The sequence below is a fragment of the Heterodontus francisci genome, chromosome 49 (genome assembly GCF_036365525.1).
Source record: "Heterodontus francisci isolate sHetFra1 chromosome 49, sHetFra1.hap1, whole genome shotgun sequence".
NCBI classification, from domain to species: domain Eukaryota; kingdom Metazoa; phylum Chordata; class Chondrichthyes; order Heterodontiformes; family Heterodontidae; genus Heterodontus; species Heterodontus francisci.
In genome coordinates, this window is record NC_090419.1 from 12510543 (window position 1) to 12531584 (window position 21042).

Genomic DNA, 21042 nt, shown 5'->3' on the forward strand with positions numbered 1-21042 from the left:
TGTGTATTTGTGTGCGCGCCGTGTGTATTTGTGTGCGCGCGTGTGTATTTGTGTGCGCGCGTGTGTATTTGTGCGCGTGTGTGTTTCTGTGTTTGTGTGTGTGTTTCTGTGTTTGTGTGTGTGTTTCTGTGTGTGTGTGTGTGTGTTTCTGTGTGTGTGTTTCTGTCTGTGTGTGTTTCTGTGTGTGTGTTTCTGTGTGTGTGTTTCTGTGTGTGTGTTTCTGTGTGTGTTTCTGTGTGTGTTTCTGTGTGTGTTTCTGTGTGTGTTCTGTGTGTGTTTCTGTGTGTGTTTCTGTGTGTGTTTCTGTGTGTGTTTCTGTGTGTGTTTCTGTGTGTTTGTGTGTGTGTTTCTGTGTGTTTCGTGTGTGTGTGTTTCTGTGTGTGTGTGTTTCTGTGTGTGTGTGTTTCTGTGTGTGTGTGTTTGTGTGTGTGTTTCTGTGTTTGTGTGTGTGTTTGTGTGTGTGTTTCTGTGTGTGTGTGTGTCAATGTTTCTCTGTGTGTGGACATGCAGTAACTATTTCAGCAGTCCAGGGGTTAACAGCTGAAGGAGCCTGTGTGCACCAGACAAGTGTCACCCCGCCCAGCTGCCCGCCCTGTTTGTGCCCAGGTATCAGATGTCGACGATGCAGTGGAAGTGAGCTCACCTGTCTGACCAGGTGTGGTTTCACTGTGATTGTCGGGGTCCAGGGCGGAACCTGGAGTGCGGGCTTCCGGTGGAGGCGGGGGGAGTGGGGGGGGATGGGGTAGGAATGGGAGCAGTGGGAGCTCTGGAATTCCCCTCCCTAACCCTCTCTGTCTCTCTCTCCTCTCCTCCTTTAAGATGCTGCTTAAAACCGACCTCTTTGACCGAGCTTTTGGTGGCATGACGTGGTTCGTGGTGAAATTGTTTGTTAATTGTGGCGGGTTACAGTCACTGACTGTTTGTTTTCTCTCTGCAGGTGACTGTCATGAGCTGTCCTGCTGGCATCGCCCTCCTGGGCCTGCTGTGGACCCTGGGTGCCCGCCTGTGTTGCCCGTACCCGACCTTCACCCGACCGGGTGCCCTCTTCAACCACTCGGCTGTGGACCCCGAGACGGGCGAGCTGTACCTGGGGGCGGTCGATCGCCTGTACCAGCTGACCAGCAACCTGACACTGGTCTCCGAGGGGGGTGACGGGCCCGGTGAACGACAGCCGCGATTGCATCCCCCCCATCAGCTGGCGGAGCTGCCCCCAGGCCCGGCCCACCCGCGCGCACAACAAGCTGCTGCTGGTCGACCGGGAGGGCGGCGCGCTGCTGGCGTGCGGCAGCGTGCACCAGGGGGTGTGCGAGAAGCGGCGGCTGGGCCGGGTGGCGGAGATGCTGGAGCGGGCGCCGCAGCCCGGCGAGACCCAGTACGTGGCCGCCGACGACCCGGGCACCTCCACGGTGGGGGTGGTGGGCCGGACGGGCGGGCGGCGGGCGCTGTTCGTGGGCCGCGGCTACACCCACCGGCCCACCGACGCCCCCATCAGCACCCGCCGGCTGGACGGGCTGCACCCCTTCTCCAACGAGGAGCTGGGCCGCCTGGCAGTGGCTGGGGGCTTCGCCGAGTACGACCACCACTTTGCTGCCGCCTTCGCCCGCCTGGCCCACGTCTACTTCCTCTTCTACCGCCGGGAGCCCCGGGCACGGCGCGGCGGGGGCGGCTACCACACCTACGCGGCCCGCATCTGCGCCGACGACGCCAGTTACTACTCCTACGTGGAGGTGCCGCTCAGCTGCCAGGGGGCTGCGCGCACCTACAACCTGGCGGTTTCGGCCGTGCTGAACCTCCCGCGTGGCGCTGTCTCCGACCCCGTCCTCTTTGTCCTCTTCTCCCAGGGTGGCGCCCCGCCCCACCATGCCCGGCCCGCCGACCCCTCTGCCCTCTGCGCCTACCGCCTCCGCGACATTGACCGCGCCATCGAGAGGGCACGGGAGGCCTGTTACTCGTCCCAGACCACGCAGCAGGCCTACATCGAGTACAATGTGAAGTCCAGCTGCACCCGACTGCCCAAGGTACGTGTGTGGGGCAAGCAGTGGAGGGTGGTGGGGCGGGGGTGCATGACAAGGGGTTGGAAGATCCCACGGCACTGGTGCCCAGGCAGTGGAAAGGGGGCATTGCCCACCCGTGTTTCTCATGACGTGAAATCTCCACAGCAAAGTGCGTCTGAGAGAAAGGCTGAGTAACTGATGCCTGTGATGCTTCCTCTGGTCGAAGAGCCCACCGGCATTCACTGCCTCTGTGTGTGTGAAACCCGTACACCATCGAGCCACATGAGGAAAGATTAGGGACAAACAACCAAAAGCTCGGTCAAAGAGGTGCAGGGGCTGGCGGAGGTTACAGAGATAGGGAGGGTTGTAGGGGCTGGAGGTGGTGACAGAGATAAGGAGGGTTGTAGGGGCTGGAGGAGGTTACAGAGATAGGGAGGGTTGTAGGGGCTGGAGGAGGTTACAGAGATAGGGAGGGTTGTAGGGGTTGGAGGTGGTTACAGAGATAAGGAGGGTTGTAGGGGCTGGAGGAGGTTACAGAGATAGGGAGGGTTGTAGGGGCTGGCGGAGGTTACAGAGATAGGGAGGGTTGTAGGGGTTGGAGGTGGTTACAGAGATAAGGAGGGTTGTAGGGGCTGGAGGAGGTTACAGAGATAGGGAGGGTTGTCGGAGCTGGAGGAGGTTACAGAGATAGGGAGGGCTGTAGGGACTGGAGGAGGTTAGAGATAGGGAGGGCTGTAGGGACTGGAGGAGGTTACAGAGATAGGGAGGGCTGTAGGGACTGGAGGAGGTTACAGAGATAGGGAGGGTTGTAGGGGCTGGAGGAGGTTACAGAGATAGGGAGGGCTGTAGGGACTGGAGGAGGTTACAGAGATAGGGAGGGTTGTAGGGACTGGAGGAGGTTACAGAGATAGGGAGGGTTGTAGGGACTGGAGGAGGTTACAGAGATAGGGAGGGTTGTCGGGACTGGAGGAGGTTACAGAGATAGGGAGGGTTGTAGGGACTGGAGGAGGTTACAGAGATAGGGAGGGCTGTAGGGACTGGAGGAGGTTACAGAGATAGGGAGGGTTGTAGGGGCTGGAGGAGGTTACAGAGATAGGGAGGGCTGTAGGGACTGGAGGAGGTTACAGAGATAGGGAGGGTTGTAGGGACTGGAGGAGGTTACAGAGATAGGGAGGGTTGTAGGGACTGGAGGAGGTTACAGAGATAGGGAGGGTTGTCGGGACTGGAGGAGGTTACAGAGATAGGGAGGGTTGTAGGGACTGGAGGAGGTTACAGAGATAGGGAGGGTTGTAGGGGCTGGAGGAGGTTACAGAGATAGGGAGGGTTGTCGGGACTGGAGGAGGTTACAGAGATAGGGAGGGTTGTAGGGACTGGAGGAGGTTACAGAGATAGGGAGGGTTGTAGGGACTGGAGGAGGTTACAGAGATAGGGAGGGTTGTAGGGGCTGGAGGAGGTTACAGAGATAGGGAGGGTTGTAGGGGCTGGAGGAGGTTACAGAGATAGGGAGGGCTGTAGGGACTGGAGGAGGTTACAGAGATAGGGAGGGTTGTAGGGACTGGAGGAGGTTACAGAGATAGGGAGGGTTGTAGGGACTGGAGGAGGTTACAGAGATAGGGAGGGTTGTCGGGACTGGAGGAGGTGACAGAGATAGGGAGGGTTGTAGGGACTGGAGGAGGTTACAGAGATAGGGAGGGTTGTAGGGGCTGGAGGAGGTTACAGAGATAGGGAGGGTTGTCGGGACTGGAGGAGGTTACAGAGATAGGGAGGGTTGTAGGGACTGGAGGAGGTTACAGAGATAGGGAGGGTTGTAGGGACTGGAGGAGGTTACAGAGATAGGGAGGGTTGTAGGGACTGGAGGAGGTTACAGAGATAGGGAGGGTTGTAGGGACTGGAGGAGGTTACAGAGATAGGGAGGGTTGTAGGGACTGGAGGAGGTTACAGAGATAGGGAGGGTTGTAGGGGCTGGAGGAGGTTACAGAGATAGGGAGGGTTATAGGGACTGGAGGAGGTTACAGAGATAGGGAGGGTTGTAGGGACTGGAGGAGGTTACAGAGATAGGGAGGGTTGTAGGGACTGGAGGAGGTTACAGAGATAGGGAGGGTTGTCGGGACTGGAGGAGGTTACAGAGATAGGGAGGAGGGTCGATGACCAGGGAGGGATTTGAAAACGAGGATGAGGAGTTCACAATGGAGGTGTTGCTGGACCGTGTGCCAGCGGAGGTCAGCGAGTACTGGGGATGATGGGTGACCCTGACTCGGTGCGGGTTGGGACACGGGATCTCAGAGTGTTAATGCAAGGGTTAATGTGGGCTGTGTGAAGAGTTCAGTTTGTGAATTGGAACATCCCACACTGTCACATTATCAGCATTTAACGATTTCACAAGGCCAGACTGCAAGAGGAATAAACTTCAAAACAGATGTGGGTCAGTAAGAATGAACAGTCCGTCAGAATTAAATAATAGAGGGAGCTCCACACTGTCGGAGGGTCAGTACTGAGAGAGCGCCGCACTGTCGGAGGGTCAGTACTGAGGGAGCGCCACACTGTCGGAGGGTCAGTACTGAGGGTGCGCCACACTGTCGGAGGGTCAGTACTGAGGGAGCGCCGCACTGTCGGAGGGTCAGTACTGAGGGAGCGCCACACTGTCGGAGGGTCAGTACTGAGGGAGTGCCGCACTGTCGGAGGGTCAGTACTGAGGGAGCGCCGCACTGTCGGAGGGACAGTACTGAGAGAGCGCCGCACTGTCGGAGGGACAGTACTGAGAGAGGGCTGCACTGACGGAGGGTCAGTACTGAGGGAGCGCCGCACTGTCGGAGGGTCAGTACTGAGAGAGCGCCGCACTGTCGGAGGGTCAGTACTGAGGGAGCGCCGCACTGTCGGAGGGTCAGTACTGAGGGAGCGCCGCACTGTCGGAGAGACAGTACTGAGAGAGGGCTGCACTGTCGGAGGGACAGTACTGAGAGAGGGCCGCACTGTCGGAGGGACAGTACTGAGAGAGGGCCGCACTGTCGGAGGGTCAGTACTGAGGGAGCGCCGCACTGTCGGAGGGTCAGTACTGAGGGAGCGCCGCACTGTCGGAGGGTCAGTACTGAGGGAGCGCCACACTGTCGGAGGGTCAGTACTGAGGGAGTGCCGCACTGTCGGAGGGTCAGTACTGAGGGAGCGCCGCACTGTCGGAGGGACAGTACTGAGAGAGCGCCGCACTGTCGGAGGGTCAGTACTGAGGGAGCGCCACACTGTCGGAGGGTCAGTACTGAGGGAGTGCCGCACTGTCGGAGGGTCAGTACTGAGGGAGCGCCGCACTGTCGGAGGGACAGTACTGAGAGAGCGCCGCACTGTCGGAGGGACAGTACTGAGAGAGGGCTGCACTGACGGAGGGTCAGTACTGAGGGAGCGCCGCACTGTCGGAGGGTCAGTACTGAGAGAGCGCCGCACTGTCGGAGGGTCAGTACTGAGGGAGCGCCGCACTGTCGGAGGGTCAGTACTGAGGGAGCGCCGCACTGTCGGAGGGTCAGTACTGAGGGAGCGCCGCACTGTCGGTGGGTCAGTACTGAGGGAGTGCTGCACTGTCGGAGTTCAGCACTGAGGGAGTGCCGCACTGTCGGAGGGTCAGTACTGAGGGAGTGCCGCACTGTCGGAGGGTCAGTACTGAGGGAGCACCGCACTGTCGGAGGGTCAGTACTGAGGGAGTCCCTCTCTCTCAGGATGAGGGACGTTGAAATATCAGATATCAGGGAGACACATGGCTCAGGCAGTGACTTGTTCTCCTGAATTTAATTCTCCCTTGCTCGATTGCACAACCTGTGATGAGGATTCTCAAAATATTCTGTTCCCTCATTTGTGTATATAATTGTGATTGGTTACGGAAACAATTCACAAACAAGCCCACACTGGAAACAGCTTGTAAACAGGAAATGAGAGAGACATCCACAACTGACTGGTGTCTCTCAGTCCCTCTCTCTCTCAGGGTGATATCTGTACACTGACTGGTGTCTCTCAGTCCCCTCTCTCTCAGGGTGATATCTGTACACTGACTGGTGTCTCTCAGGGTGATATCTGTACACTCACTGGTGTCTCTCAGTCCCCTCTCTCTCAGGGTGATATCTGTACACTGACTGGTGTCTCTCAGTCCCCTCTCTCTCAGGGTGATATCTGTACACTGACTGGTGTCTCTCAGTCCCCTCTCTCTCAGGGTGATATCTGTACACTGACTGGTGTCTCTCAGTCCCTCTCTCTCAGGGTGATATCTGTACACTGACTGGTGTCTCTCAGTCCCTCTCTCTCTCAGGGTGATATCTGTACACTGACTGGTGTCTCTCAGCCCCTCTCTCTCAGGGTGATATCTGTACACTGACTGGTGTCTCTCAGCCCCTCTCTCTCAGGGTGATATCTGTACACTGACTGGTGTCTCTCAGTCCCTCTCCCTCTGGGTGATATCTGTACATTGACTGGTGTCTCTCAGTCCCTCTCTCTCTCAGGGTGATATCTGTACACTGACTGGTGTCTCTCAGTCCCCTCTCTCTCAGGGTGATATCTGTACACTGACTGGTGTCTCTCAGTCCCCTCTCTCTCAGGGTGATATCTGTACACTGACTGGTGTCTCTCAGTCCCCTCTCCCTCAGTGTGATATCTGTACACTGACTGGTGTCTCTCAGTCCCCTCTCTCTCTGGGTGATATCTGTACACTGACTGGTGTCTCTCAGTCCCCTCTCTCTCTGGGTGATATCTGTACACTGACTGGTGTCTCTCAGTCCCCTCTCGCTCAGGGTGATATCTGTACACTGACTGGTGTCTCTCAGTCCCCTCTCTCTCAGGGTGATATCTGTACACTGACTGGTGTCTCTCAGTCCCCTCTCTCTCAGGGTGATATCTGTACACTGACTGGTGTCTCTCAGTCCCCTCTCTCTCAGGGTGATATCTGTACACTGACTGGTGTCTCAGTCCCCTCTCTCTCAGGGTGATATCTGTACACTGACTCGTGTCTCTCAGTCCCCTCTCTCTCTCAGGGTGATATCTGTACACTGGTGTCTCTCAGTCCCCTCTCTCTCAGGGTGATATCTGTATACTGACTGGTGTCTCTCAGTCCCTCTCTCTCAGGGTGATATCTGTACACTGACTGGTGTCTCTCAGTCCCCTCTCCCTCAGTGTGATATCTGCACACTGACTGGTGTCTCTCAGTCCCCTCTCTCTCTGGGTGATATCTGTACACTGACTGGTGTCTCTCAGTCCCCTCTCTCTCTGGGTGATATCTGTACACTGACTGGTGTCTCTCAGTCCCCTCTCGCTCAGGGTGATATCTGTACACTGACTGGTGTCTCTCAGTCCCCTCTCTCTCAGGGTGATATCTGTACACTGACTGGTGTCTCTCAGTCCCCTCTCTCTCAGGGTGATATCTGTACACTGACTGGTGTCTCTCAGTCCCCTCTCTCTCAGGGTGATATCTGTACACTGACTGGTGTCTCAGTCCCCTCTCTCTCAGGGTGATATCTGTACACTGACTCGTGTCTCTCAGTCCCCTCTCTCTCTCAGGGTGATATCTGTACACTGGTGTCTCTCAGTCCCCTCTCTCTCAGGGTGATATCTGTATACTGACTGGTGTCTCTCAGTCCCTCTCTCTCAGGGTGAGATCTGTACACTGACTGGTGTCTCTCAGTCCCCTCTCTCTCAGGGTGATATCTGTACACTGACTGGTGTCTCTCAGTCCCCTCTCTCTCAGGGTGATATCTGTACACTGACTGGTGTCTCTCAGTCCCTCTCTCTCAGGGTGATATCTATACACTGACTGGTGTCTCTCAGTCACCTCTCTCTCAGGCTATCTGTACACTGACTGGTGTCTCTCAATCCCTCTCTCTCAGGGTGATATCTGTACACTGGGGTGTCTCTGTCCCTCTCTCTCAGGGTGATATCTGCACACTGACTGGAGTCTCTCAGTCCCTCTCTCTCTCAGGGTGATATCTGTACACTGACTGGAGTCTCTCAGTCCCTCTCTCTCTCAGGGTGATATCTGTACACTCACTGGTGTCTCTCAGTTCTCTCTCTCAGGGTGATATCTGTACACTCACTGGTGTCTCTCAGTTCTCTCTCTCAGGGTGATATCTGTACACTGACTGGTGTCTCTCAGTCCCCTCTCTCTCAGGGTGATATCTGTACACTGACTGGTGTCTCTCAGTCCCCTCTCTCTCAGGGTGATATCTGTACACTGACTGGTGTCTCTCAGTCCCTCTCCCTCAGTGTGATATCTGTACACTGACTGGTGTCTCTCAGTCCCCTCTCTCTCTGGGTGATATCTGTACACTGACTGGTGTCTCTCAGTCCCCTCTCTCTCTGGGTGATATCTGTACACTGACTGGTGTCTCTCAGTCCCCTCTCGCTCAGGGTGATATCTGTACACTGACTGGTGTCTCTCAGTCCCCTCTCTCTCAGGGTGATATCTGTACACTGACTGGTGTCTCTCAGTCCCCTCTCTCTCAGGGTGATATCTGTACACTGACTGGTGTCTCTCAGTCCCCTCTCTCTCAGGGTGATATCTGTACACTGACTGGTGTCTCAGTCCCCTCTCTCTCAGGGTGATATCTGTACACTGACTCGTGTCTCTCAGTCCCCTCTCTCTCTCAGGGTGATATCTGTACACTGGTGTCTCTCAGTCCCCTCTCTCTCAGGGTGATATCTGTATACTGACTGGTGTCTCTCAGTCCCTCTCTCTCAGGGTGATATCTGTACACTGACTGGTGTCTCTCAGTCCCCTCTCCCTCAGTGTGATATCTGCACACTGACTGGTGTCTCTCAGTCCCCTCTCTCTCTGGGTGATATCTGTACACTGACTGGTGTCTCTCAGTCCCCTCTCTCTCTGGGTGATATCTGTACACTGACTGGTGTCTCTCAGTCCCCTCTCGCTCAGGGTGATATCTGTACACTGACTGGTGTCTCTCAGTCCCCTCTCTCTCAGGGTGATATCTGTACACTGACTGGTGTCTCTCAGTCCCCTCTCTCTCAGGGTGATATCTGTACACTGACTGGTGTCTCTCAGTCCCCTCTCTCTCAGGGTGATATCTGTACACTGACTGGTGTCTCAGTCCCCTCTCTCTCAGGGTGACATCTGTACACTGACTCGTGTCTCTCAGTCCCCTCTCTCTCTCAGGGTGATATCTGTACACTGGTGTCTCTCAGTCCCCTCTCTCTCAGGGTGATATCTGTATACTGACTGGTGTCTCTCAGTCCCTCTCTCTCAGGGTGATATCTGTACACTGACTGGTGTCTCTCAGTCCCCTCTCTCTCAGGGTGATATCTGTACACTGACTGGTGTCTCTCAGTCCCCTCTCTCTCAGGGTGATATCTGTACACTGACTGGTGTCTCTCAGTCCCTCTCTCTCAGGGTGATATCTGTACACTGACTGGTGTCTCTCAGTCCCCTCTCTCTCAGGCTATCTGTACACTGACTGGTGTCTCTCAATCCCTCTCTCTCAGGGTGATATCTGTACACTGGGGTGTCTCTGTCCCTCTCTCTCAGGGTGATATCTGTACACTGACTGGAGTCTCTCAGTCCCTCTCTCTCTCAGGGTGATATCTGTACACTGACTGGAGTCTCTCAGTCCCTCTCTCTCTCAGGGTGATATCTGTACACTGACTGGTGTCTGTCAGCCCCTCTCTCTCAGGGTGATATCTGTACACTGACTGGTGTCTCTCAGTCCCTCTCTCTCAGGGTGATATCTACATTGACTGGTGTCTCTCAGTCCCCTCTCTCTCAGGGTGATATCTGTACACTCACTGGTGTCTCTCAGTCCCCTCTCTCTCTGGGTGATATCTGTACACTGACTGGTGTCTCTCAGTCCCCTCTCTCTCAGGGTGATATCTGTACACTGACTGGTGTCTCTCAGTCCCCTCTCACTCAGGGTGATATCTGTACACTCACTGGTGTCTGTCAGTCCCCTCTCTCTCTGGGTGATATCTGTACACTGACTGGTGTCTCTCAGTCCCCTCTCTCTCAGGGTGATATCTGTACACTGACTGGTGTCTCTCAGTCCCCTCTCTCTCAGGGTGATATCTGTACACTGACTGGTGTCTCTCAGTCCCCTCTCTCTCTGGGTGATATCTGTACACTGACTGGTGTCTCTCAGTCCCCTCTCGCTCAGGGTGATATCTGTACACTGACTGGTGTCTCTCAGTCCCCTCTCTCTCAGGGTGATATCTGTACACTGACTGGTGTCTCTCAGTCCCCTCTCTCTCAGGGTGATATCTGTACACTGACTGGTGTCTCTCAGTCCCCTCTCTCTCAGGGTGATATCTGTACACTGACTGGTGTCTCAGTCCCCTCTCTCTCAGGGTGATATCTGTACACTGACTCGTGTCTCTCAGTCCCCTCTCTCTCTCAGGGTGATATCTGTACACTGGTGTCTCTCAGTCCCCTCTCTCTCAGGGTGATATCTGTATACTGACTGGTGTCTCTCAGTCCCTCTCTCTCAGGGTGATATCTGTACACTGACTGGTGTCTCTCAGTCCCCTCTCTCTCTGGGTGATATCTGTACACAGACTGGTGTCTCTCAGTCCCCTCTCTCTCTGGGTGATATCTGTGCACTGACTGGTGTCTCTCAGTCCCCTCTCGCTCAGGGTGATATCTGTACACTGACTGGTGTCTCTCAGTCCCCTCTCTCTCAGGGTGATATCTGTACACTGACTGGTGTCTCTCAGTCCCCTCTCTCTCAGGGTGATATCTGTACACTGACTGGTGTCTCTCAGTCCCCTCTCTCTCAGGGTGATATCTGTACACTGACTGGTGTCTCAGTCCCCTCTCTCTCAGGGTGATATCTGTACACTGACTCGTGTCTCTCAGTCCCCTCTCTCTCTCAGGGTGATATCTGAACACTGGTGTCTCTCAGTCCCCTCTCTCTCAGGGTGATATCTGTATACTGACTGGTGTCTCTCAGTCCCTCTCTCTCAGGGTGATATCTGTACACTGACTGGTGTCTCTCAGTCCCCTCTCTCTCAGGGTGATATCTGTACACTGACTGGTGTCTCTCAGTCCCCTCTCTCTCAGGGTGATATCTGTACACTGACTGGTGTCTCTCAGTCCCTCTCTCTCAGGGTGATATCTGTACACTGACTGGTGTCTCTCAGTCCCCTCTCTCTCAGGCTATCTGTACACTGACTGGTGTCTCTCAATCCCTCTCTCTCAGGGTGATATCTGAACACTGACTGGAGTCTCTCAGTCCCTCTCTCTCTCAGGGTGATATCTGTACACTGACTGGAGTCTCTCAGTCCCTCTCTCTCTCAGGGTGATATCTGTACACTGACTGGTGTCTGTCAGCCCCTCTCTCTCAGGGTGATATCTGTACACTGACTGGTGTCTCTCAGTCCCTCTCTCTCAGGGTGATATCTGTACATTGACTGGTGTCTCTCAGTCCCCTCTCTCTCAGGGTGATATCTGTACACTGACTGGTGTCTCTCAGTCCCCTCTCTCTCTGGGTGATATCTGTACACTGACTGGTGTCTCTCAGTCCCCTCTCTTTCAGGGTGATATCTGTACACTGACTGGTGTCTCTCAGTCCCCTCTCACTCAGGGTGATATCTGTACACTCACTGGTGTCTCTCAGTCCCCTCTCTCTCTGGGTGATATCTGTACACTGACTGGTGTCTCTCAGTCCCCTCTCTCTCAGGGTGATATCTGTACACTGACTGGTGTCTCTCAGTCCCCTCTCTCTCAGGGTGATATCTGTACACTGACTGGTGTCTCTCAGTCCCCTCTCTCTCAGGGTGATATCTGTACACTGACTGGTGTCTCTCAGTCCCCTCTCTCTCAGGGTGATATCTGTACACTGACTGGTGTCTCAGTCCCCTCTCTCTCAGGGTGATATCTGTACACTGACTCGTGTCTCTCAGTCCCCTCTCTCTCTCAGGGTGATATCTGTACACTGGTGTCTCTCAGTCCCCTCTCTCTCAGGGTGATATCTGTATACTGACTGGTGTCTCTCAGTCCCTCTCTCTCAGGGTGATATCTGTACACTGACTGGTGTCTCTCAGTCCCCTCTCCCTCAGTGTGATATCTGCACACTGACTGGTGTCTCTCAGTCCCCTCTCTCTCTGGGTGATATCTGTACACTGACTGGTGTCTCTCAGTCCCCTCTCTCTCTGGGTGATATCTGTGCACTGACTGGTGTCTCTCAGTCCCCTCTCGCTCAGGGTGATATCTGTACACTGACTGGTGTCTCTCAGTCCCCTCTCTCTCAGGGTGATATCTGTACACTGACTGGTGTCTCTCAGTCCCCTCTCTCTCAGGGTGATATCTGTACACTGACTGGTGTCTCAGTCCCCTCTCTCTCAGGGTGATATCTGTACACTGACTAGTGTCTCTCAGTCCCCTCTCTCTCTCAGGGTGATATCTGTACACTGGTGTCTCTCAGTCCCCTCTCTCTCAGGGTGATATCTGTATACTGACTGGTGTCTCTCAATCCCTCTCTCTCAGGGTGATATCTGTACACTGACTGGTGTCTCTCAGTCCCTCTCTCTCAGGGTGATATCTGTACACTGACTGGTGTCTCTCAGTCCCCTCTCTCTCAGGCTATCTGTACACTGACTGGTGTCTCTCAATCCCTCTCTCTCAGGGTGATATCTGTACACTGACTGGTGTCTCTCAGTCCCCTCTCTCTCTGGGTGATATCTGTGCACTGACTGGTGTCTCTCAGTCCCCTCTCGCTCAGGGTGATATCTGTACACTGACTGGTGTCTCTCAGTCCCTCTCTCTCAGGGTGATATCTGTACACTGACTGGTGTCTCTCAGTCCCCTCTCCCTCAGTGTGATATCTGCACACTGACTGGTGTCTCTCAGTCCCCTCTCTCTCTGGGTGATATCTGTACACTGACTGGTGTCTCTCAGTCCCCTCTCTCTCTGGGTGATATCTGTGCACTGACTGGTGTCTCTCAGTCCCCTCTCGCTCAGGGTGATATCTGTACACTGACTGGTGTCTCTCAGTCCCCTCTCTCTCAGGGTGATATCTGTACACTGACTGGTGTCTCTCAGTCCCCTCTCTCTCAGGGTGATATCTGTACACTGACTGGTGTCTCTCAGTCCCCTCTCTCTCAGGGTGATATCTGTACACTGACTGGTGTCTCAGTCCCCTCTCTCTCAGGGTGATATCTGTACACTGACTCGTGTCTCTCAGTCCCCTCTCTCTCTCAGGGTGATATCTGTACACTGGTGTCTCTCAGTCCCCTCTCTCTCAGGGTGTTATCTGTATACTGACTGGTGTCTCTCAGTCCCTCTCTCTCAGGGTGATATCTGTACACTGACTGGTGTCTCTCAGTCCCCTCTCTCTCAGGGTGATATCTGTACACTGACTGGTGTCTCTCAGTCCCCTCTCTCTCAGGGTGATATCTGTACACTGACTGGTGTCTCTCAGTCCCTCTCTCTCAGGGTGATATCTGTACACTGACAGGTGTCTCTCAGTCCCCTCTCTCTCAGGCTATCTGTACACTGACTGGTGTCTCTCAATCCCTCTCTCTCAGGGTGATATCTGTACACTGGGGTGTCTCTGTCCCTCTCTCTCAGGGTGATATCTGTACACTGACTGGAGTCTCTCAGTCCCTCTCTCTCTCAGGGTGATATCTGTACACTGACTGGAGTCTCTCAGTCCCTCTCTCTCTCAGGGTGATATCTGTACACTGACTGGTGTCTGTCAGCCCCTCTCTCTCAGGGTGATATCTGTACACTGACTGGTGTCTCTCAGTCCCCTCTCTCTCTGGGTGATATCTGTACACTGACTGGTGTCTCTCAGTCCCCTCTCTCTCAGGGTGATATCTGTGCACTGACTGGTGTCTCTCAGTCCCCTCTCGCTCAGGGTGATATCTGTACACTGACTGGTGTCTCTCAGTCCCCTCTCTCTCAGGGTGATATCTGTACACTGACTGGTGTCTCTCAGTCCCCTCTCTCTCAGGGTGATATCTGTACACTGACTGGTGTCTCTCAGTCCCCTCTCTCTCAGGGTGATATCTGTACACTGACTGGTGTCTCAGTCCCCTCTCTCTCAGGGTGATATCTGTACACTGACTCGTGTCTCTCAGTCCCCTCTCTCTCTCAGGGTGATATCTGTACACTGGTGTCTCTCAGTCCCCTCTCTCTCAGGGTGTTATCTGTATACTGACTGGTGTCTCTCAGTCCCTCTCTCTCAGGGTGATATCTGTACACTGACTGGTGTCTCTCAGTCCCCTCTCTCTCAGGGTGATATCTGTACACTGACTGGTGTCTCTCAGTCCCCTCTCTCTCAGGGTGATATCTGTACACTGACTGGTGTCTCTCAGTCCCTCTCTCTCAGGGTGATATCTGTACACTGACAGGTGTCTCTCAGTCCCCTCTCTCTCAGGCTATCTGTACACTGACTGGTGTCTCTCAATCCCTCTCTCTCAGGGTGATATCTGTACACTGGGGTGTCTCTGTCCCTCTCTCTCAGGGTGATATCTGTACACTGACTGGAGTCTCTCAGTCCCTCTCTCTCTCAGGGTGATATCTGTACACTGACTGGAGTCTCTCAGTCCCTCTCTCTCTCAGGGTGATATCTGTACACTGACTGGTGTCTGTCAGCCCCTCTCTCTCAGGGTGATATCTGTACACTGACTGGTGTCTCTCAGTCCCTCTCTCTCAGGGTGATATCTGTACATTGACTGGTGTCTCTCAGTCCCCTCTCTCTCAGGGTGATATCTGTACACTCACTGGTGTCTCTCAGTCCCCTCTCTCTCTGGGTGATATCTGTACACTGACTGGTGTCTCTCAGTCCCCTCTCTTTCAGGGTGATATCTGTACACTGACTGGTGTCTCTCAGTCCCCTCTCACTCAGGGTGATATCTGTACACTCACTGGTGTCTCTCAGTCCCCTCTCTCTCTGGGTGATATCTGTACACTGACTGGTGTCTCTCAGTCCCCTCTCTCTCAGGGTGATATCTGTACACTGACTGGTGTCTCTCAGTCCCCTCTCTCTCAGGGTGATATCTGTACACTGACTGGTGTCTCTCAGTCCCCTCTCTCTCAGGGTGATATCTGTACACTGACTGGTGTCTCTCAGTCCCCTCTCTCTCAGGGTGATATCTGTACACTGACTGGTGTCTCAGTCCCCTCTCTCTCAGGGTGATATCTGTACACTGACTCGTGTCTGTCAGTCCCCTCTCTCTCTTAGGGTGATATCTGTACACTGGTGTCTCTCAGTCCCCTCTCTCTCAGGGTGATATCTGTATACTGACTGGTGTCTCTCAGTCCCTCTCTCTCAGGGTGATATCTGTACACTGACTGGTGTCTCTCAGTCCCCTCTCCCTCAGTGTGATATCTGCACACTGACTGGTGTCTGTCAGTCCCCTCTCTCTCTGGGTGATATCTGTACACTGACTGGTGTCTCTCAGTCCCCTCTCTCTCTGGGTGATATCTGTGCACTGACTGGTGTCTCTCAGTCCCCTCTCGCTCAGGGTGATATCTGTACACTGACTGGTGTCTCTCAGTCCCCTCTCTCTCAGGGTGATATCTGTACACTGACTGGTGTCTCTCAGTCCCCTCTCTCTCAGGGTGATATCTGTACACTGACTGGTGTCTCTCAGTCCCCTCTCTCTCAGGGTGATATCTGTACACTGACTGGTGTCTCAGTCCCCTCTCTCTCAGGGTGATATCTGTACACTGACTCGTGTCTCTCAGTCCCCTCTCTCTCTCAGGGTGATATCTGTACACTGGTGTCTCTCAGTCCCCTCTCTCTCAGGGTGATATCTGTATACTGACTGGTGTCTCTCAGTCCCTCTCTCTCAGGGTGATATCTGTACACTGACTGGTGTCTCTCAGTCCCCTCTCTCTCAGGGTGATATCTGTACACTGACTGGTGTCTCTCAGTCCCCTCTCTCTCAGGGTGATATCTGTACACTGACTGGTGTCTCTCAGTCCCTCTCTCTCAGGGTGATATCTGTACACTGACTGGTGTCTCTCAGTCCCCTCTCTCTCAGGCTATCTGTTCACTGACTGGTGTCTCTCAATCCCTCTCTCTCAGGGTGATATCTGTACACTGGGGTGTCTCTGTCCCTCTCTCTCAGGGTGATATCTGTACACTGACTGGAGTCTCTCAGTCCCTCTCTCTCTCAGGGTGATATCTGTACACTGACTGGAGTCTCTCAGTCCCTCTCTCTCTCAGGGTGATATCTGTACACTGACTGGTGTCTGTCAGCCCCTCTCTCTCAGGGTGATATCTGTACACTGACTGGTGTCTCTCAGTCCCTCTCTCTCAGGGTGATATCTGTACATTGACTGGTGTCTCTCAGTCCCCTCTCTCTCAGGGTGATATCTGTACACTCACTGGTGTCTCTCAGTCCCCTCTCTCTCTGGGTGATATCTGTACACTGACTGGTGTCTCTCAGTCCCCTCTCTCTCAGGGTGATATCTGTACACTGACTGGTGTCTCTCAGTCCCCTCTCACTCAGGGTGATATCTGTACACTCACTGGTGTCTCTCAGTCCCCTCTCTCTCTGGGTGATATCTGTACACTGACTGGTGTCTCTCAGTCCCCTCTCTCTCAGGGTGATATCTGTACACTGACTGGTGTCTCTCAGTCCCCTCTCTCTCAGGGTGATATCTGTACACTGACTGGTGTCTCTCAGTCCCCTCTCTCTCAGGGTGATATCTGTACACTGACTGGTGTCTCTCAGTCCCCTCTCTCTCAGGGTGATATCTGTACACTCACTGGTATCTCTCAGTCCCCTCTCTCACTGGGTGATATCTGTACACTGACTGGTGTCTCTCAGTCCCCTCTCTCTCAGGGTGATATCTGTACACTGATTGGTATCTCTCAGTCCCCTCTCTCTCAGGGTGATATCTGTACACTGACTGGTGTCTCTCAGTCTCCTCTCTCTCAGGGTGATATCTGTACACTGACTGGTGTCTCAGTCCCCTCTCTCTCAGGGTGATATCTGTACACTGACTCGTGTCTCTCAGTCCCCTCTCTCTCTCAGGGTGATATCTGTACACTGGTGTCTCTCAGTCCCCTCTCTCTCAGGGTGATATCTGTATACTGACTGGTGTCTCTCAGTCCCTCTCTCTCAGGGTGATATCTGTACACTGACTGGTGTCTCTCAGTCCCCTCTCTCTCAGGGTGATATCTGTACACTGACTGGTGTCTCTCAGTCCCCTCTCTCTCAGGGTGATATCTGTATACTGACTGGTGTCTCTCAGTCCCTCTCTCTCAGGGTGATATCTGTACACTGACTGGTGTCTCTCAGTCCCCTCTCTCTCAGGCTATCTGTACACTGACTGGTGTCTCTCAATCCCTCTCTCTCAGGGTGATATCTGTACACTGGGGTGTCTCTGTCCCTCTCTCTCAGGGTGATATCTGTACACTGACTGGAGTCTCTCAGTCCCTCTCTCTCTCAGGGTGATATCTGTACACTGACTGGAGTCTCTCAGTCCCTCTCTCTCTCAGGGTGATATCTGTACACTGACTGGTGTCTGTCAGCCCCTCTCTCTCAGGGTGATATCTGTACACTGACTGGTGTCTCTCAGTCCCTCTCTCTCAGGGTGATATCTGTACATTGACTGGTGTCTCTCAGTCCCCTCTCTCTCAGGGTGATGTCTGTACACTCACTGGTGTCTCTCAGTCCCCTCTCTCTCTGGGTGATATCTGTACACTGACTGGTGTCTCTCAGTCCCTCTCTCTCAGGGAGATATCTGTACACTGACTGGTGTCTCTCAGTCCCTCTCTCTCAGGGTGATATCTGTACACTGACTGGTGTCTCTCAATCCCCTCTCTCTCAGGGTGATATCTGTACACTGACTGGTGTCTCTCAGTCCCTCTCTCTCAGGGAGATATCTGTACACTGACTGGTGTCTCTCAGTCCCCTCTCTCTCAGGGTGATATCTGTACACTGACTGGTGTCTCTCAGTCCCTCTCTCTCTCAGGGTGATATCTGTACACTGACTGGTGTCTCTCAGTCCCCTCTCTCTCAGGGTGATATCTGTACACTGACTGGTGTCTCTCAGTCCCTCTCTCTCTCAGGGTGATATCTGTACACTGACTGGTGTCTCTCAGTCCCCTCTCTCTCAGGGTGATATCTGTACACTGACTGGTGTCTCTCAGTCCCCTCTCTCTCAGGGTGATATCTGTACACTGACTGGTGTCTCTCAGTCCCCTCTCTCTCAGGGTGATATCTGTACACTGACTGGTGTCTCTCAGTCCCCTCTCTCTGGGTGATATCTGTACACTGACTGGTGTCTCTCAGTCCCTCTCTCTCAGGGTGATATCTGTACACTGACTGGTGTCTCTCAGTCCCTCTCTCTCAGGGTGATATCTGTACACTGACTGGTGTCTCTCAGTCCCCTCTCTCTCAGGGTGATATCTGTACACTGACTGGTGTCTCTCAGTCCCCTCTCTCTCTCGGTGATATCTACACTGACTGGTGTCTCTCAGTCCCTCTCTCTCAGGGTGAAATCTATACACTGACTGGTGTCTCTCAGTCCCTCTCTCTCAGGGTGATATCTGTACACTGACTGGTGTCTCTCAGTCCCTCTCTCTCAGGGTGATATCTGTACACTGACTGGTGTCTCTCAGTCCCTCTCTCTCAGGGTGATATCTGTACACTGACTGGTGTCTCTCAGTCCCCTCTCTCTCAGGGTGATATCTGTACACTGACTGGTGTCTCTCAGTCCCCTCTCTCTCTCGGTGATATCTACACTCACTGGTGTCTCTCAGTCCCCTCTCTCTCTCGGTGATATCTACACTGACTGGTGTCTCTCAGTCCCCTCTCTCTCAGGGTGATATCTGTCCGCCCTTTGAAACCGATTTCTTTGACCGAGCTGTGGTCACCTGCCCCGAATAGCTGCTTTTGTGGTTCAAGGTTTGAGTTATGCTCTTGCTATATAAATGTACGTTTTTGTTGAGGTCTTTTGTCTGTTTTGGAGGGCTGGATGGGAGGTCCTGGTGTCGGATTTGTTTCTGCAATGACTTGGATTTTTTGGCTATCTCTTCAGGAGTCTCCCACTATCTTTCCCTGCGGAGATGAACACACTCCGAGTCCCATCGCTAGCAGAGTCCCCGTTCGGGCAGTCCCTCTGGTCACAACTCGCGTGCAACTGTCAGCAATAGCGGTGAGCCAGAGCTGGAACAACACCATCATCTTTCTGGGTGATCGACTGGGGAAGCTTCACAAGGTAAGCGCAGGATGAGCCGGAGGAGGTGCCCGCTGTCGGAGGGTCAGCACTGAGGGAGCAGGTGCTGTGTGTGCGCATTGGGCAGAGGCCGGATCGGGTTGGGTGGTGGTGCCGCCTCCCCTGGTTGACTTGCCGGTGGCATTGGACTGATGGGAGGAATGGGTCCTCGCGGCGAGTGACCCGCTGGGGACTGCCAGCCACCGAGAGCTGATCACCGCCAGAGAGGCGGTGTCCGCTCCCATGCAGCTATTCCGCTGTGGAGGGCATCACACTCCGTTCTCACTCCCCTTTGCTCTCACTCCCCTCTCCAGGTCTTCCTGAAGTCGCCCACTGAGGCCGAGATGTATCGCAGCTTGACCATCCAGGCCGCATCCGCGGTCAAGCAGGATTTGTTCCTGGACCCCTTGCACGAACACCTCTACGTCCTGACCTCGTCGCAGGTGAGAGCCGGCCCCCCCGGCAGAAGCCATGTCTCCTCATTCACTCCGTCGAAACCCTTCCTGATTTTGAGCGGCCCGCTTAAATCTCCCCCTTAACCTTCTCTGCTCTAAATGGAGCAATCCCAGGTTCTCCCAGTCTCTCCGGGGAACTGAAATTCCTCATCCCTGGAACCACTCCCGTGAATCTTTTCTGTACTCTCTCCAACGCCCTCACATCTTTCCTCAAGTGCGGTGCCCAGAACTGGACACAATACTCCAGCTGAGGCCAAACTAGTGTCTTATACAAGTTCAACATGACTTCCTTGCTCTTGTACTCTATGCCTCTATTAATAAAGCCCAGGATACTGTATGTTTTATTAACCGCTCTCTCAACCTGTCCTGTCACCTTCAATGGTTTATGCACATATACACCCAGGTCCCTCTGCTCCTGCACCCACTTTAGAATTGTACCCTTTATTTTATATTGTCTCTCCATGTTCTTCATACCAAAATGAATCACTTCACATTTCTCTGCATCGAACTTCATCTGCCACCTGTCTGCCCATTCCACCGACTTGTCTACGTCCTTTTGCAGTTCTACACTATCCTCCTCACAGTTCACAATGCTTCCAAGTTTCGTATCGTCTGCAAACTTTGAAACACTGCCCCCCCTCCCCCCCCGCACACCAAGGTCTCGGTCGTTCATGCATGTCAGGAAAAACAACACCGAATTCTTCATTTCGTCCCCAGTCTGGTTCGTTTGGTTTACCGCTCCCGTTCTCCCGTGTATTAACCCTGCCTGCTCTCTCCCCCCATCAGGTAACGAAGGTTCCCGTGGCTGAATGCTCGCAATATTCGGACTGTCCCTCCTGTGTAGCTGCGAAAGATCCGTACTGCGGCTGGTGTGTGCTAGAGGGTAGGTCAGTATCTCACATCCTGATGTATCTGCATTGAATGGACGTAGACTACTCCACAAACGTTCGGCCCATCTGCTCCGTGCTGGTGTTTCATTTCAGCTCCACACGAGCCTCCTCCCACCCCCTACTTCATCTCCCCCCATCACCATATCCTTCTATTCCTTTCTCCCTCGTGTGTTTATCCAGCTTCCCCCTTAAATACATCGATACTATTCACCTCAACCACTCCCTGTGGGAGCGAGTTCCACATTCTCACCACTCTCCGGGGAAAGGAGTTTCTCCTCCTTTAGGAATTAACCACAGGACTTGCTTAGTCAAGAGTTTGGCTGTTTGGAAAATTGAAGACGAACAGATGAAGCACTTGTCAGTCAGTGACGGGACGGGGCGGTTCCCCCTTTGGCCCCTCCTTCCAACCCACAGGGTGCCTGCCAGGAAACTGAGTCCCTAGAATTGATGAAGGGGAGTCGGTGGATGTGGTATATTTTTATTTTCAGAAGGCTTTTGATGAAGTCCCCCCACAGGAGGTTGGTCCGCAAAATTAAAGCACGTGGGATAGGAGGTAA

The 21042-nt window shown here is 53.8% G+C and overlaps 1 protein-coding gene across 1 annotated transcript in view; it reads left to right on the forward strand.

Moving 5' to 3' along the window:
* The first annotated feature begins 609 nt into the window (after positions 1 to 609).
* LOC137358305 (plexin-B1-like) overlaps positions 610 to 21042 on the forward strand; it is a 58885-nt gene continuing 38452 nt past the window's right edge. The window contains 6 exon segments of the mRNA XM_068024239.1: positions 610 to 655; positions 938 to 1144; positions 1146 to 2018; positions 18964 to 19143; positions 19455 to 19583; positions 20382 to 20482. Coding sequence (XP_067880340.1) covers positions 947 to 1144; positions 1146 to 2018; positions 18964 to 19143; positions 19455 to 19583; positions 20382 to 20482 — 1481 coding nt within the window. The 5' untranslated portion in view covers positions 610 to 655; positions 938 to 946.